Source organism: Anticarsia gemmatalis, chromosome 21 (assembly GCF_050436995.1).
Source record: "Anticarsia gemmatalis isolate Benzon Research Colony breed Stoneville strain chromosome 21, ilAntGemm2 primary, whole genome shotgun sequence".
Lineage (NCBI taxonomy): Eukaryota > Metazoa > Arthropoda > Insecta > Lepidoptera > Erebidae > Anticarsia > Anticarsia gemmatalis.
In genome coordinates, this window is record NC_134765.1 from 10368549 (window position 1) to 10385755 (window position 17207).

The window sequence follows — 17207 nt, forward strand, 5'->3', positions numbered from 1 at the left end:
TTATCATTATAGTACATATGTATGTAGCCTTTCACGCAAGTATTGCAGGATTGAAAACTCACTGTTTACGAATTTTGGCTAGTTTCAATAAATTTTCCATGGACAAGTAATTTTATTTTATTAACATTACTAGCAGTTATTCCATCCATAGTGGTATTTGAGCTGGGCGTCTCCGTGCTTCGGAGAGCACATAAAACGTCGGTCCCGGCTGTTGTCTACTAATATAACAGTCGTTAAGCCACGTCAAAGGCCTCTCGGGCGGCTTGAACAACTTTGACACTAGTTTGACCACTAACCATACGACAAACAAACAACAACTTTGAAAGGTTCTTTTAACCAAACAAAAGCACAGTTTAGTCTGTACTGAATCATCAATACGAGATACAAAACATTTTCACAATGGCTTACTTACAATAGGCCCTATCAATTCGTCATGTCAACCGTGAAATTATTACTGTATTGTACTTACTTACCTTTATTTATGATCTAGGACATCAGTATCATGATCTAGATTGTCTAGGATATAAATATAATGACAAAGGTTTTTGAAAATGTGATTAGTCGTTGAATTTCGTGACACGAATGGTACTTTTGGTACCTGCTATAGATACTTGTGTGCGAAGTAAGATATGTTTGATTTTCAGTATGATTTTATGTCGAAATGTTTGGAAGTTTTTATGTACAAAAATCCTGTATAGTAAATAGAGCGACAAAAAAAAAATTAAAGTTATAATAGTCTATTATATTAGGTCGGGGAAAAAAGTCTTTTCGCGTTATAGCATGTATGAACTTGTAATAAAATCTATTTGGCTTCAAGAATCACAAATGAGTACACGGTTCATTAGGTTTCTTTCAGTGAGCTCGTGAGGTACCCAAATATCGAGCTTTTTTGTGTAGAGAAAAGATTTTATTACAAGTTCGTACATACTATCATGCGAAAAGACTTTTTCCCCGACCTAATAGTTCCAATAGAATGGCAGGAGGTTAATATTTTCTATTCCGGAGTAAGAGAAATGCGACTACTCTTTTCAAAATCACTTGTTTGGTGTAATCAGAAGCTCGTTTTCTCGTGAAAATCTATTGTTAAATCTGATCCTTTGGTCATTTTTTTACGGAGATATTTAACCGACTTTGAAAAGGTTAAGGCTATTTGTATTGTACTTTTTACATTTGAGTCTGTTCCTCATTTCATAAAGAAGCACTCAATTAATTAACAGAGGGATAGTGTTTTTGAAACAATAATTGTATCCGTCCTTTTAGAAAGTTGCTTATAAAATGCCTCCGTGGCGCAGTGGTTTAGGCCACCACGCCGCAACCATTGCATCGGGAGGTCGTGGGTTCGATTCCCACACGGGACAATTATTTGTGCGGTCCACAAATAATTGTTTCGGGTCTGTTTGTGCTTTGTGTCCGTTGCTTGTATGTTTGTAAAAGTCCCCGCGACACAAGAGCAATTCTTAGTGCGGGAGTTGTCTTTTTTTTTTAAAAAAAAAAGGAACTTTAGTAAGTTCTTAGTTAGGCCAACTTCTGTCTGCCAAAGCCTTAATGCCTGAAATCGTCAGACATTTCATGGAGTCAAATAAATCAAGTAAATGATGTAATCTAGACAATTCTAGACTATTGATTAATGTTGTGTTCTAGTTTCAGTCAAGGTCATATTCGACAAATTACTTTAATCCCAGACTATTAAGACTAAGCTTTCATTATGAGAAAATTTAATTTTCTTCTGCTTACTACTTACTAGAATTATTTACCTACTAGAGATCCTTGTGTGCAAACTGCAAGGTTCGAGACTAGGGGATGTGGAAAAAGAAGAATTCAGAACGTCAGTGACCTATGCATTTGGCCTGTCTGATACGGGTACTTTGTTTTGGAAATACACTGAATTATTAATTATGGTCTAGATCAGGGGTTCCCAACCTTTTCTTATTCCGGGACCACTTTATTATTATTATTGTAAGCATGGACCACTATGTAAGTATACTAAAAATAAAGTGTAATAATAATCCTGAAAATGTTGAATTTTAAAATCATTCGCGGACTATATTTTGACTTCTACGGACCACTGGTTGGGAACCACTGGTCTAGGTAAACCGTGCCATGGCTCTCTAGTCTCTAGTATAATAATATTGTCTTACTATAATAATGTTTCTTGTTTCACAAGTCTTTTACGAATAAGCTCTTCGTAAATACCCGAAACAACTATTTCTGAATTACCGGATCGGAATCGAACCTACGAACCTGCGCAATATGCTACAGCGCTGCAGAAGTTTTCGAAAAGTTTCATTACGTCATTTTGTAACTACAAACTAACCCATAATCTAAAATGAAATAAAATCACGGCTAGATATTTTTCAAGCCCTAAATCACTGATAGCTAGGCTCTTTAACTTCCTACAATTTGTCAGTGATAAAGCTAACGATGGTAGTTTATTGAAAGCTGTACATTTCATACAAAGCTATTTATAGGCGAGTCAACGTCGAGCCAGCTCGCTATAACAGAATGACATACATTAACTTAACTGGTACCATCTATACTGGCTTTAAGTTAAGCGGAATACTCACTTACTAAAACTATAGACCAACTAGCCGACCCGGCAAAAGTTTTGCCATATAAATCTTATGAAAATGACTATATATAATAACTATAGAAGGATATAAATTTAGGGTTTTATATATTTTTAATGCCACATTATAGAAAAATATGAAAAGACTTGTTGATGTGAGTGATCGTATTAAGTGGCATTAAAAATGGCTTTGGTCTCCGCCTACCTCTATGGGAAAAAGGCGTGATATTATGTTATTATTATAGAAAAACTTCAATTACTTTTTGTCCAAAAATTAATAAATGTTAGGTGTGGATAACTCTTACTCAATCACTTAGGGGTATGAAAAATAGATAGTAGCCGATTAAGCCTTACTGAATATAGTGAAACACATATAATTTGGAAAAAATCGGTATGTATGTTGTTAGTCTTTCGCGAAGAAACTTGACTGATTTTAATGAAATTTAACAAACATATAGTTTATAACCTAGATTAACAAACATATAGTTTATAACCTAGATTAACACATAGGATACTTTTAACCACAGAAAATCTTTTAAGGCGGACGAAGTCGAGGGTAGAATTTAGTAGTTTCATAAAATTTGCAAATCGCTGTTTTGTTAGTCATTGTACAAACCTCTCTCTAATATTGAACCAGAACTTATTCCTCGGTAGACATGGTACATTATAGTAATATCTACTTAAACAACATATTATCTTTTTATGATTTTATGCGAAAAAGAATTAAGGTTTTATAAGTCAAAGGGTATCAAGTAATAATGTCGGTACGAAAACTTTTATGATACTATAATGTATAAAGCTTTTGTTATTTTACAAGCTATGTATGTATACGCTGTAGTAATTGTTTATTGGTTATAAAACGACTATATTTTTCTTGTAGAAAGTCCGTGTAGAAAGATTAGTAAAGGGTTAAAAATTATCCTTTGTTCAAAGCCTGAAATAATTCCAGTGTTAATTATGTTTTTTTTTTTTAAAGACAACTCCCGCACCCTTCTCGGGGACTTTTACAAACATACAAACAACGGACACAAAGCACAACCAGACCCGAAACAATTATTTGTGGGTTGCACAAATAATTGCTCCGTGTGGGAATCGAACCCACGACCTAACGCCGCAGTGGTGTTGGCGTGGTGACCTAAACCATTGCGCCACGGAGGCAGTCTAATTCCAGTTTTTAAACCTTCTGTGTGCCAAACTTTCAACAGAATCAGATTGCAAGTTTCTGATTGAAAGCGTACTAGATACATATTATATTTACAAAATTTCAAGTTACTATGTCAAGCTGGAACGCGCCACTGCGCCTGCCTTTGTCCTTTTTTTAGACTTCTAAGGGTTGTTTTTAGGGTTACGTACCAAAAAGGTAAAACGTTTGTCTATGACCAGGCTGAATCTCATGAGCCGTGATAGTTACACAATTCTAATGTTCACAGATGATGTATTTTTGCCGCTATAACATCAAATACTAAAAAAATAAATAAAATAAAACGAGACTCCCATACAAACACGTATTTTTTTTGCCGTCTCTATAAATAATCGTACTCCCTTCAAGCGCGAGACCAACTCAAGTTTTACATAAATTTCATCAAAATTGGATCAGTAATTTAGTCGTGAAAGCATGACAGATTGACTTTCGCATGGATGTTGCTCCTTATCTAAACATATTCATAAAGGACCTCGTCTCTTAAGCTTTGTTGATGAACAGTTAGTAATCGAAAATAAACGCAACGGTACATTTAGTTCCGTTAAATACGTCTATCGAATGTTTGTGTGATAAATCATCATTAGTTTTTTAACGATTACCTATATTTACAATTAAATAAAACGATTAGGTACCTTAGTTATCTGATGTAAATTGCAAAACGCAGGTGCATACATAATTTCATATCTATCTATATGGTTAGTGGTCAACCTGTTTTTTTTTTTCGTTGGGAAATTCTTTACGCACACCCTGTGCCCTGGGTGGAGCACAGGGTTATGTGGGACTCTCCCGAGTGTTAAAGTTGTTCAAGCCGCCCGAAAGGCCTTTGACATGGCTTAACGACTGTTATCTTAATTGACAACAACCGGGACCGACTTTTTACGTGCCCTCCAAAGCACGGAGACGCTCGGTTTAAATACCATTATACGGTCACCCATCTATGGAATGACCGCGCCAACGGTTGCTTAACCCACAGATCGTTTACCAACCGTCGTGTCGGTTTAACAGTAAGGGTCTCCTTGTAAATGAGAGAGAGGGGTATGTTAATGCAAACACAAAATAAAAGTAACCTATTTATGTTCTTTTTCAGGTGGTGGAGCCCATCAATCGCCTGCTGGACTCAGTGCAGTTTGACTGCGTGTTCTACTCCCTGGACTGGCACCCTCCAGACCACGTGTCGTTCATTGACAACGTGCACATGAGGGAGCTGCACCCTTCCAGCCCCGTGAGTACATGATGTAATCTATACTAATATTATGAAGCTGAAGAGTTTGTTTGTTTGTTTGAACGCGCTAATCTCAGGAACTGCTGGTACGATTTGAAAAAATCTTTCAGTGTATTGTATTGATAGCCGATTTATTGAGGAAGGCTATCCTTAGGTTATATATAATCACGCTACAACCAAAAGGAGCAGAGTAAAAGTAAAAAATGATACAAAAACGGGGAAAATTTTGACCCATTCTCTCAGTGACGCATGCGAAGTTGCGTGAGTCAGCTAGTACCTAATAATATGATATAATATATTAATTGGACAACTCACACACGGTCATTTGATTCCAAACTAAGCAGAGCTTGAACTATGGTCACCAAATAACTGATAAACATACTTATATACTTCTAAATACATACTTATATAGATAAATTGACAACCACGCTCAGAACAAATACTCATGCTCATCACACAAGGATTTGTCTCGGGTGGGATTCGAACCCACCACACGCGGCGCTACTGTTATTGCGGCGAAGTGACCACTTTAACCACTGCGTCAAACGTGCAGTTGATACCTTACATGAACACATTCAGAGTAGCTACAGGGACCCTTAGGTTTTTTTTAAAAGAACAATTTATTAACTTGAAAAAAGAAGGAGGTTCTTATTCGGCTGTACTTTTTTCTGTTTGCTACTTTATTATTTTTTTGTGGGCGGACTGAGTTTGATGATATTTTTTGTTCCAAATATAGTGTCATCCATTGTGATCTCATTTTATTTTATCCATAGTTGACAAGCAGTTTCTGTGATTTCATTTAAAAAATGTAATATTAAATCATGTAAGTAATATTAAATCATTATTCCAGATACAGGAACTAAAGGCGATAAAAAACCTTATCTATTCGCAAAAAAAATGCTCTTCCTAATAATAAAAATGACTACCTAAATGAAAAATCAGATACCGATAACGATTTAGTGATAAATGTGCCTTCTAACTTTAGTTGTCGTAAAGATGACAATAAAAATTTTACGTCACTTACTTTTTGAGGGGCGCTTGAACTTGACCTCGTTCGCTGAGGGCTGTCGACTTGAATTAATGGCGGAATACAAGAAAAGGATTGTATTTATGTATTTACGATGGTTTATGTGAAAACTCGTAACGTATCTACTGGCTGCCTTAGGTTGCCTCTCCACTGAAAGTAAAAGGGTTAAACCAGACCTATAAATAGGGAAGTTGACTACCAGTCAAATTTATGAAAGGATTTTTTTTATGAAATGTCAAAAACACATTTTAGTATAGCAATGCGACCCAGTGACGACACAGTTTTGTATTTTCGTTGAGATCAAATGATGTTTCAATATAATGTTTATAATGCGCCTAATATAATGTTTCAGTCTATAATAATTATAAATTATTATCTAAAAAAAAATATATTTCCTTTTTTATTTACCTTTAACGAGTAGAAGAAACTATGTTTGATGCAACACCGTTACTCAACAAAATGCTGTATTTAATTAAAATCAATTCTAGGTATCAGATAAAGCGGTAAAAAGACAGACTAAATATTAGTATAGATACAGGTACATCTACTTTATTAATAACTTGAGGCCGCCCGCGACTTCGTCCGCGTGGAAACCCTTCCCATGTAAATCCCTCGGGAACTCCGGGATAAAAAGTAGCCTATGTGTTATTCTGGGTCTTCAGCATTCATACATACATACATTCTCACAAACTTTCGCATTTATAATATGAGTAGGATTTCGTTAGTGCTGGTGCTAAAGTTTATTCAAACTATGCTCAGTAGTTTTTGAGTTAATCGTATTTAAACAAACTTAGTTTTACAACACGTAACAAAAAATGCCTATACATATTTTTGCACAATATTTTTATAGGAATCTACGTCACTGATATTTTTTACACTAAAATTAGATAGATGACATAGATCAATGTATTTGGTATGACTTGCTAATTCTTTGTTAGATCATTATCTGCTGATATCATTTGAACAAAACTGTTAATATGATATAATTTTATGATACCGTCACTTTGATTGCGGAGAAAATGCTTACCAGTAAAGAAACATACATTCCTCATGCAGGGCTATAAATAAAGACTCGGCTATCACAGCTACTTATTAACTTACCCCCGATTTCTCTCTCTCTTCCATGCTATGAATCCTATATGGTAGTGGGGTCAGCCTTCCTGGTCTTTCTCCTCCACTTCGCTCTGCACTACAGTTTCCCATCTAGTTTTGGGCCGTCCTCTGGATCTACGACCGGGGAGTGAAAGTTGTAGTGCTTTGCTTTGTTGTTTGTACAATTAGTGTTAGTTTATGTATGCGTTTAAGCTGATATACACTTGATAGTTTGAATAGATAAACTACAGCTAAATGTGCCTCAGAAACCGGGAATTAGTTGTGTTTGTTAAAATATAACATGTTTTATAAATTCTCGTTGGATAACATCTTGCAACAAAAAGCAATGCGTGAACATGATTTGTCATCAAAGAATTACGTGGAAAAACAAATGACTGTCTCCGTGGCGCAGTGGTTTAGGTCACCACGCCGCTACTATTGCGTCGTGAGTTCTATTCCCACACGGAGCAAGAATTTGTGCGAACCACTAATTATTTTTTCGGGTCTGATTGTCCTTCGTGTCCGTTGTTTGTATGTTTGTAAAAGTTCCCGCGACACAATAGCAATTTTAGTGCGGGAGTTGTCTTTAAAAAAATAGAAAAAAGTAACTTTGAAGAAAATCTAAGTAGGTATACCAAATAAAGTGTGTGAAGTTGGATCTTTTCAGTATAAATCTTACTTGCTATCACGGTTTAGGATTAAGTTTGACATATACAGATAGTTCATGATAGATACTTATTATCTCCGCAAATATTTTCACGCATAAGACGCGTAATAAATATTTACTTTAAAATTGGATATCAGTTTCCGCCCGCGGATACGGCGAATAAAAATTCATAGGTATAAATTACGGTATATAAGGTATTCTATATTGTTATCCAGATTATAAACTATACCAAATTTCAGCAATTTCTGTACTGTAGTAAATTTTTTTTAACAGACATTTATATAAAATATGTATTATTAACTAGCTGAGCCGCGCAGCTCCGTTCACGCTTTCTTGTTTCTATTTAAAACCGCGCATTTTCAAATTTATTCACCTTTTACATCTTCTCTAGACTTCTACAAATAATTCAAGACCAAAATTAGCAAAATCGGTCCAGCCGTTCATGAGTTTTAGCGAGACTAACGAACAGCAATTCATTTTAATATATATAGATTAGTATAGATTTAAACAGTTTACCTCTGCCGTGCGATCTGTAGCGTATCTAACTGCTGATCCCAGGGATTCGATTCTTAGGTCGGACAAAGTGCAATTGGTCTTTTTTTCTAACTTTTTAAGCCCGCAATTTGGCAACTTGCCCGGTATATTATAATGGCAATAGGCTCGCCGCTTAATACATAACAAAATAGTTATAGGCAGTGGTTTATTAAATTACAATTGTTAATTTTCAAAAATACTATTCATTTGAGTGGTCACCCATCAACGGGTTATCCGCGATGAAAGTTGCTTAACTTAACAGCACAAAGTTAACCCTCATATACAATAAGAGTGCGTCAATAAAAACAGTAGTATTATAAGTATATTGTGAAGCGATTGAGTAACAAAAGCGGCGGTCGGACGATGCGCCATAATACCATAAATCGATGGTGAGCATCACGCACTATGCTTGAGTACGCACTTACACTCAGGGCTGAACTAAGACATACTTTAAATAAGACTTAAGCGCACCTCGTTATTACTAGATGTTTCAATACACAAAATCAAATCATTTATTCATATATGTAGGTCAAATGCTGACACTTGTGATAGTCAATGATACCAAAGAGTGAATTTACCGCCAGTTCGGAAGAGCCAATGAGAAGAGCTGGCAACAAACTCCTGGCCACTCTTTTTTAATGTCAAATAGTTTTAACAATATTTCTATTAGGTATAAATCATTGATGATGTAAGGATCTGCTACCAATACTAATAAATGACGATATCCATATCCATACTAATATTATTAATCCGTAAGTAACTCTGCTGTCTGTCTGTCTGTTACTCAATCACGCCTAAACTACTGAACCAATTTGCATGAAATTTGGTGTGGAGATATTTTGATACCCGAGAAAGGACATAGGCTACTTTTTACCCCGGGAAAATGACGCATAATGGGAAAATTAAGGTGGCGGACGAAGTCGCGGGTAAAAGCTAGTATAATATAAGTGTTATTGTTCAGGTGTCAGCAGACAAAGCTCAGGCGTACGACACGGTGGTGTTCGCGGGCCCGCCGCCCATGAAGCAGAGACTGTGGCCGCGACACTGCGTGCAAGATACCTGGGGAGCTGAACTCCATAAAGACTTGAAGGTAACTTCTTATCTTCTTATCGTATGATTTGTGATCAACCTAGTGTCAAAGTTGTTCAAGCCGCCCGAAGGCCTTTGACATGGCTTAACGACTGTTATCGTAGTAGATAACAACCGGGACCGACTTTCAACGTGCCCTCCGAAGCTCGGAGACGCCCAGTTCAAATACCGCTATGCGGTCACCCATCTATGGAGTGACCACGCCAAGGGTTGCTTAACCCACAGATCGTTTACCGACCGGTGCGCGCAACTGGCTATGGGCGCCTATATTTAGTAACAGGTCATTCAGATCATGTGAGGATTAAAAAAGGGCTAAAAACCAGCCATTTTTCACAAAGAGAACGGTGAAATTGTGGAAAAAAAATCTGCATTTTGTTACAACAATGGGTGGTTGTAATTGGAGACTCCTTTTATTTATTTATAAACTTTATATACAGAGACTTAATGCCAGGGGCATTTTCTGTCTACCTTGGGGTTAAGCAACATATGGCTGTGTGAGGAGTCCCCGCCCTTCCAAAGCCAAAAATTATGTCAAAGCCAAAAGTAACAAATTCAGCAATTTCGATACCATTTCAAAAAAACCGGTGAAATTGTGGGATATTTGCTAAGTATATAATGTTTTAATTATTTCTGTATTATTATTATGTCCTTTGCTGCCAAAGGCCTTCCCTACAGCTTTTTACTAGTCTCCGGCGGTCTATATCCACGACGTAGGTGTCTCGTCTCACTAAAGCAAAGTTTTGAATCCGCACTTTACCATCATTATTAAATCTAGGCCTAGCCCTTAACGATTTTAATCTGTCGCGACTTGTACACATAATATTATAATGTAACGGGTCTTAATCGCGATTGAAAATTAAAGGTTAGAATACCTTATATGTTCACCCGACGTTTCGATCGAATTACATCGATCGTGATCACGAGCTGACCGATGTGGCTGCTAAGCGTCGTTTCCTTGTGGCGCGAGTTTCAACGCCTACCCTCACTAGGTTTTCACTAAGTATATGTTCGGAATTGTCGGCAACACACAACACTAACGACGTCTTTACACTGGCTCGTTACGTCATGCCGGCGACGGCTGCATTACGGAATGATACTATTACCCACCAGTGAGACAGTATTACACAGATTTGTTTGTCCAGGTGATGGAAGGTGCAGTGAAGATCTACAAGGGCACCAACCCCGAGGTGGACTCGTACTCCGTGTTCTGGGACAACAAGAAGCTGACGGACACTAGCCTCAGCTCACAGCTGCGCATGCGCGGCGCCACCGACATCTACATCTGCGGCCTGGCCTACGACGTGTGCGTTGGTATGTACATATAGTATACTTTGTCATCTATACTAATATTATAAAGCTGAAGAGTTTGTTTGTTTGATTGAACGCGCTATTCTCAGGAACTACTGGTCCGATTTTATATCATCACGCTACGACCAATAGGAGTAGAGTGCCGGTAAAAATGTTTCAAAAACGGGCAAATTTATGACCCATTCTCTCTTATGTGACGCAAGGGAAGTTGCGCGGGTCACCAAGTATTATATACTTATACTTAGTACACTTCACTTAGGAAGGGTACGGTGACATATGTCAAATTAACTCGATAGTGAAGTGGTCATGCATAACTAATTTATGTGACTACGATTGCGGTTAAAATGTAATCGATCTCGATAATCGATAAAAACGTTGAACTAGGTATATAAGCATGTTTATCAGTCATTTGGTTACCATAGCAAAAGTTCTGCTTAGTTTGGAATCAAATGACCGTGTGTGAGTTGTCCAATGATATTTATAATATTTGATGCTATTTTAAATTAGCCCTATCTGAAATTTGTGTTTCCAGGAGCAACAATCGCCGATGCATTGGCTATCGGCTACCGGGCTATACTGATAGAAGACGCGAGCCGCGGAGTAGACCTGGCTGACATAGAGAAGACCAAGTCTACTATCGTCAATAACAATGGCGTTATTGTCAATTCTGATGAGGTATGTTACTCACATATTTGAAAAGACCAGTAGACTGAAAAGACCGAGTAGACCATCGTTTATTTTTTCTGAAGAAACTTAATGCATTAGTTTATAGACTACCTTCGAAGTCTGGATGGTAGTGTATACTACTGACTACGACATCTTGGGTTCGATTTCTGAATCGAGCAAGATGCAATTGGTCATCTTTATTTATATTTGAATATTATTAATAGTAGTCCGTAGGTTGTTAACAGGCCAGGTCTAACAGTGACACAAAACGGGGGTGTGTTTCATACACCTTTGTCTACCTTTCGATATATCAGTAAGTAACTGGTCACCCATCTCTGTCTAAGCCTCAACAACATTCCTTAACGTGTTTAATTGTTTATTTACAGGTAATATCGATGGTGGAGGGTCGTGACAGGCGGCCGGAGCTCGGCTACAAGCTGGCCATGGAACTGAAGAATGCCATGGACGATGAATAAGTACACATTAGCACTTTATATTTATTTATTTATTGCCTCTCATGCCATTCGGGTTTACTTGTATTTTCAACCTGATGTATATAAATTATACTGTAAATGTGGATGTCTGTCCGGTAAATGATTTTTATGAAATTTTGCATTGGGATAGTTGAAAGTATGTTAAACATATCAATAGTTATAAAAGGTTATTCTTTTATACACAGTATAATTAAATATTATTTCTGAAAAAATATTGGGGTGAACACGTTCTGTGCAATGGTTAAAAAGGTTAGCACCGCGCCATGAGTCGTTGGTTTGAATTCGAGGAAAATAAGCTATATTTCATAAAAATCTGTTTAATAGTTTGGTCGTCAGATTGTCACAGACAGACAGATCGTATTTATAATATAAGTAAGATTATGAAACTTTTTCAGGTTGAAATACTAAGTAGTAACTATTAGATCTGCCTATTGTACTTACAGAAATTTACAATATTCCTACATAATATGTTCCTACAACGTTCTCTATTAACATAATACATGTAATATATAAATACCGTTCGGATTTGCCCCCTCACTCTGTAAAGACACGAGTAAAAATATGTATACATATATTTAGCTTGGGATTGCATATACCTATGTTATGTAAAGCCCTTCGTACATAAGGCTACACAAATCTTCAATACTCAACAATTTTGATGTTCAAGCGACTACCACCGTAATACAATCGCAGGACGAATATCGGTTTTCTTGTTTTGTCGTATGGTTAGTGGTCAACCTAGTGTCAAAGTTGTTCAAGCCCGAAGACCTTTGACATGGCTTAACGATTGTCTTCTTAGTAGACAGCTCGGACCGACTTTTTACGTGCCCTCCAAAGCACGGAGACGCCCAGCTCAAATACCACTATGCGGTCACCCATCTATGGAATGACCGCGCCAAGGGTTGCTTAACCCGCAGATCGTTCACCGACCGGTGAGCGCAACTGGCTATGGACGCCTCGACGAATGTCGTTGATGCGGCTCGTGTACTAACCTTAAAGGATGACTGCCTCCGTGGCGCATAGGTTTAGGTCACCACGCCAATACCACTGCACCAGGAGGTCGTGGATTCGATTCCCACACCGAGCAATTATTTGTGCGTTCCACAAACAATTGTTTCGGGTCTGGTTGTGCTTTGTGTCCGTTGTTTGTATGTTTGTAAAAGTCCCCGCGATACAAGAGCAATTCTTAGTGCGGAAGTTTAAAGAAAATTAATTTAAAGAGTGGATTTGTATGGTGGTAGTCGCTTGAAGACTTAAATTGTTGAGTATCAAAGACTGGCGTAGCCTTGTGTACGGCCTTAAGTAATGTTCGATCACACGAACTTACACGAACAGCTACGAACAAATCCGAACGATAATCTATATTAATAGTGAATTAGTTCTAATAACTGTAGTGTAAGTTACTTCGCTTATTTACATAGATTTATTTACAAATTTCGGTTACTATTTAATTGAGTCATAAAGGAAATTTAGCTAACGCCGCAGTTTCTTAGACAACCACAGACTGCAAACTTTTACCGTTGCAGTTGATGTTAAAATCAGTCTCATAAGATTATGAAACGATTAAATAATACCACAAAAGAGTCGCTGCTGTTTGCAGTCGCCTGAAGTTTGCAGTCTGCAGTTGCGTGCAATTTGCAGTCCTTTACAAAAACCTTAATTAAGCTAAAATCTATAAAAATGTGTCTTTGCATTCAATATTCTTAGTTTCTACAGATAACGATGCTTAAAACTATTAATTTAGTGTTGCCATATATTGCTATGAAATGTTGGCAACACTTTATATTTATTGTTAGTGTATAGTTGCACTGAGTAAGACATTGAATAATAAATTATATTTCAGATATAAATGTAGACAATACGTAACTTATAAAACATGCTGTAATTTATTTAATTTTACCAAAAAATATCAACTTTGTACCGACCTGTTATAAATTTTCACTACAACAAACTACAAGCTATTATAAAGAAAATTCTAATAGTAGTTTCCATCATTAGTTATTTGACGGGAATCAAACCCGGGGCCTTACGCGTACACTACTGCTCAGACTAAAAAGACAGTGAAATGAAGATAAAAATATAAGGAGTTGATATTTTTCGGTTGCAAATGAAAGAAAAATCTAATATATTATAATGGCATGAATACTTAAAAAAATGCATAATATAATGATGAATAGCAGCATCTTAATTTATCTCTCAGTTAGGTTACCTGGTACTTATCCATAGGCTGTGGAACTAACCCTTAGTCTCAGATAACTGTAGAATAAGGTACTGAAATAGTACAAAATACTGTGGATCTTACAATTCATGTGATAAATTATAAAATTAGAATATTGGAAAATATATCACTAAATTATTTATTTAGGCCGAAAGTTAGTAATCTCACGTCATGACACTTATTTATTTAAACTTATTTATTTTTATTTATTTCGAAAACGATAGTTGATCATCTGAAAAACTGATCAATCATTAGTTGATCAATCAGGCAATCTGATCTATCAGTCAAACTGACCAATGGTATATTGATTTTATGTAAACAGAAAAACCATTATTCAGACATTTATTTATTTAATGTTGTAAAAGACAAAAATGAGAATGTTTCTTTTATAACAGTGGACCAGTGAGTGTTTTAAATTAATTTATTTTTATTTATTTCAAAAATTAATACGTAAATTTAAGTATACACTTTAGTATAAGCTTGAAAAAATCACTTTATTAAAAAATGGAAAGATGAAAGAAAAGTGATCAATCAGACATCACAACTTGATGCCGATTTGATTGACAGTAATCATGATTGATGTCTGGCAATCAAAATGGGATCAGAACAATAAAAAAATAATTCTCTAAAGGCCTGTGCAGACTTGCACTTAAATCACGGATAAAATTAACTTAGCGCAGTACTTTTAACACGTTGTATACGTTATCCCTTCATCAAACCTCCAATCTTTTCGCGATATACCAAAAATCTACTAGACGGATTTTAATGCAGTTTTCACCAATAAATAGAGCAATTCCCGAGAAATGTTTCAGTCTAGAATCTGTCTTTTTGTCTTATCCAAACCGGGCAAGGTCGGGGCGGGTCGTTAGTATAATTCTAAATCATCTTTTATGAATGATAGTCGCTCGTTTGCACAGGCCCTTAGACAAAGGCACTAAAACAGGTAATTTTTAATAAAGTGATATAAATAATAAATAGTTTTAGAGCACCTAATTAGACATTCCTAACTTGTAATAACACAGACGGATTGTGCCGAATATCTTCAAGCTTAGCACATGCAGGGTAGAACAGAATAGTAACACTTTAATTTTATAAAGTACTTATAGTCGGTACAATTCCGTTTGGTCTTTAATCGATTCAGATTGTGCAGTGTCCTTGTCTGACGGTACATGTGTGAGAGAGACGAAATGATCTGTCGATTAAACTTTAGCGTAGTGTGTATCATAAACAATGTCTTTTGTTTATTAAAACTGACAGTTGTGATTTTTTGTTATTTATTTTAATGTGAAAACGTAATTTATATTTATATTAGCAGTAGTTAACAGTAGTCAGAAGTTTGAAAGTCTGACAAGCAGTCTTGCTTTAGTATCGTGTTGTAACCCAAGTAACTGATGGCTGTTGGATATGTCGTCCGATTTTAGTACAGTCAATCTGGGTAACTTTGAATCATTTGGGTAACATTGACAGTAGGAATTTGAACTAGTTTCGATTATTTTTTCATATGAAACCAACAGAATTGATAAAGGTTTTTTTTAGTTTTGCAAACCTTTATCAGTTGTGTTGGTTTCATATAAAAAATAATCGAAACCAGTTCAAATTCCTACTGTCAATGTTACTTAAATAATTCAAAGTTACCCAGGTTGACTGTACCTACGTAAAAAGCATTTAGGAATTCTGACAAATTATTTATTTTGTATTTAATAATTGTTACTTAAGTTGTTATTACATATACGTTAGTACATTTTGCTTGCGTGTACGTATTTAAGTATACGTTACCTTACCTAAACTGTTTTTATAGTTATTTCATACATTTAGTGCCGGCTACGTCTACGGATAGCTTTTTTAGGGTTCCATACCCAAAGGGTAAAAACCCAATTACTATTTTTTCTTGTTGAGTTATTAGGTACTTATCTATGAGTGGACATAACTGATATTTTATCTATGGGATAGCTAATAGAATAACCCTATTATTCATAAAATTTTATGAAAGGCTTATAAAGAGTTTTGTTTCTTTCACTCCTTAGCGAAATGAAAAAGATAAAACATATTATAGTCGTTTTTAACTAAAAAATAAGTTTATAGTGTGTTTATGAATAAGAGGGTTAGTTGTTAGTAAATATAATTTGGGTTTCCAAATGTTTTGCTTAATTTTTTAAATATATGCACCAGTTCATAGTGTATGAATACTTTTGAAAATTATTTATTTGAATGAAACATACCGTTCGTAGACAGTATTATAAGTAGCTGTAATTATTTATTACACAAAATGCATTTAACTTTCAGTATTGTGATAGTGAAATAACAAGAAAATACTGTAACTAATTTATTTATTTATGTAGCACAGATAAGTTAGCAAATCGTTGTTTTTTATTCATTTTAAATTATGTAAAATAAAGTGACAAAATACTATAACTAATACCTACATGACGTCATTAGTAAGAAAGTATTAGGTCGAGGAAAAAGTCTTTTCTCATTATAGTATGTATGAACTTGTAATAAAATCTCTTTGGCTTCAAGAATCACAAATGAGTACACGGTTCATTAGGTTTCTTTCAGTGAGCTTGTGAGGTACGCAAATATACAGCTTTTTTGTGTAGAGAAAAGATTTTATTACAAGTTCATACATACTATAAAGCGAAAAGACATTTTCCCCGACCTAATATATACAGTTTTCAATTTAATATCATTTTACTAATGATTATGGACTGTAAATTATCATATATCCATCACACTGTAATAATTTTATTTATTTGTATTATAATGTGTTACTAATGTTAGCCTGGATGTTAATGTATCCATATAAGTATGTATTTAGAAGTATATAAGTATGTTTATCAGTTATTTGGTTACCATAGTACAAGCCCTGCTTAGTTTGGAATCAAATGACCGTGTGTGAGTTGTGCAATGATATTTATTTATTTAAATGTCCGTGTGTGAGTTGTCAAATATTTTTTTTATGTATTTTATTTACTTATATATAAAACGTCAGTGTTAATAAATAGAGGCGTGATCATCATGTGTTGCCTTAAATCATGTAAGTAATAGAAGTCAGGTGTTTTGTTCATTGAAATGTGCACAATATAAAGATTTCAACGTTATGTATTGTTTTATTTACCTTTTTAT

The 17207-nt window shown here is 35.5% G+C and overlaps 1 protein-coding gene across 1 annotated transcript in view; it reads left to right on the top strand.

Moving 5' to 3' along the window:
- Nucleotides 1–17182, top strand: part of Naam (Nicotinamide amidase) — a 38660-nt gene extending 21478 nt beyond the window's left edge. Inside the window, exons 5-9 of the mRNA XM_076128403.1 lie at nt 4855–4989; nt 9271–9399; nt 10541–10709; nt 11239–11381; nt 11759–17182. Of these exons, the coding sequence (XP_075984518.1) occupies nt 4855–4989; nt 9271–9399; nt 10541–10709; nt 11239–11381; nt 11759–11848 (666 nt within the window). The 3' untranslated portion in view covers nt 11849–17182. The remainder of the gene's footprint in view (nt 1–4854; nt 4990–9270; nt 9400–10540; nt 10710–11238; nt 11382–11758) is intronic.
- Nucleotides 17183–17207: the final 25 nt, after the last annotated feature.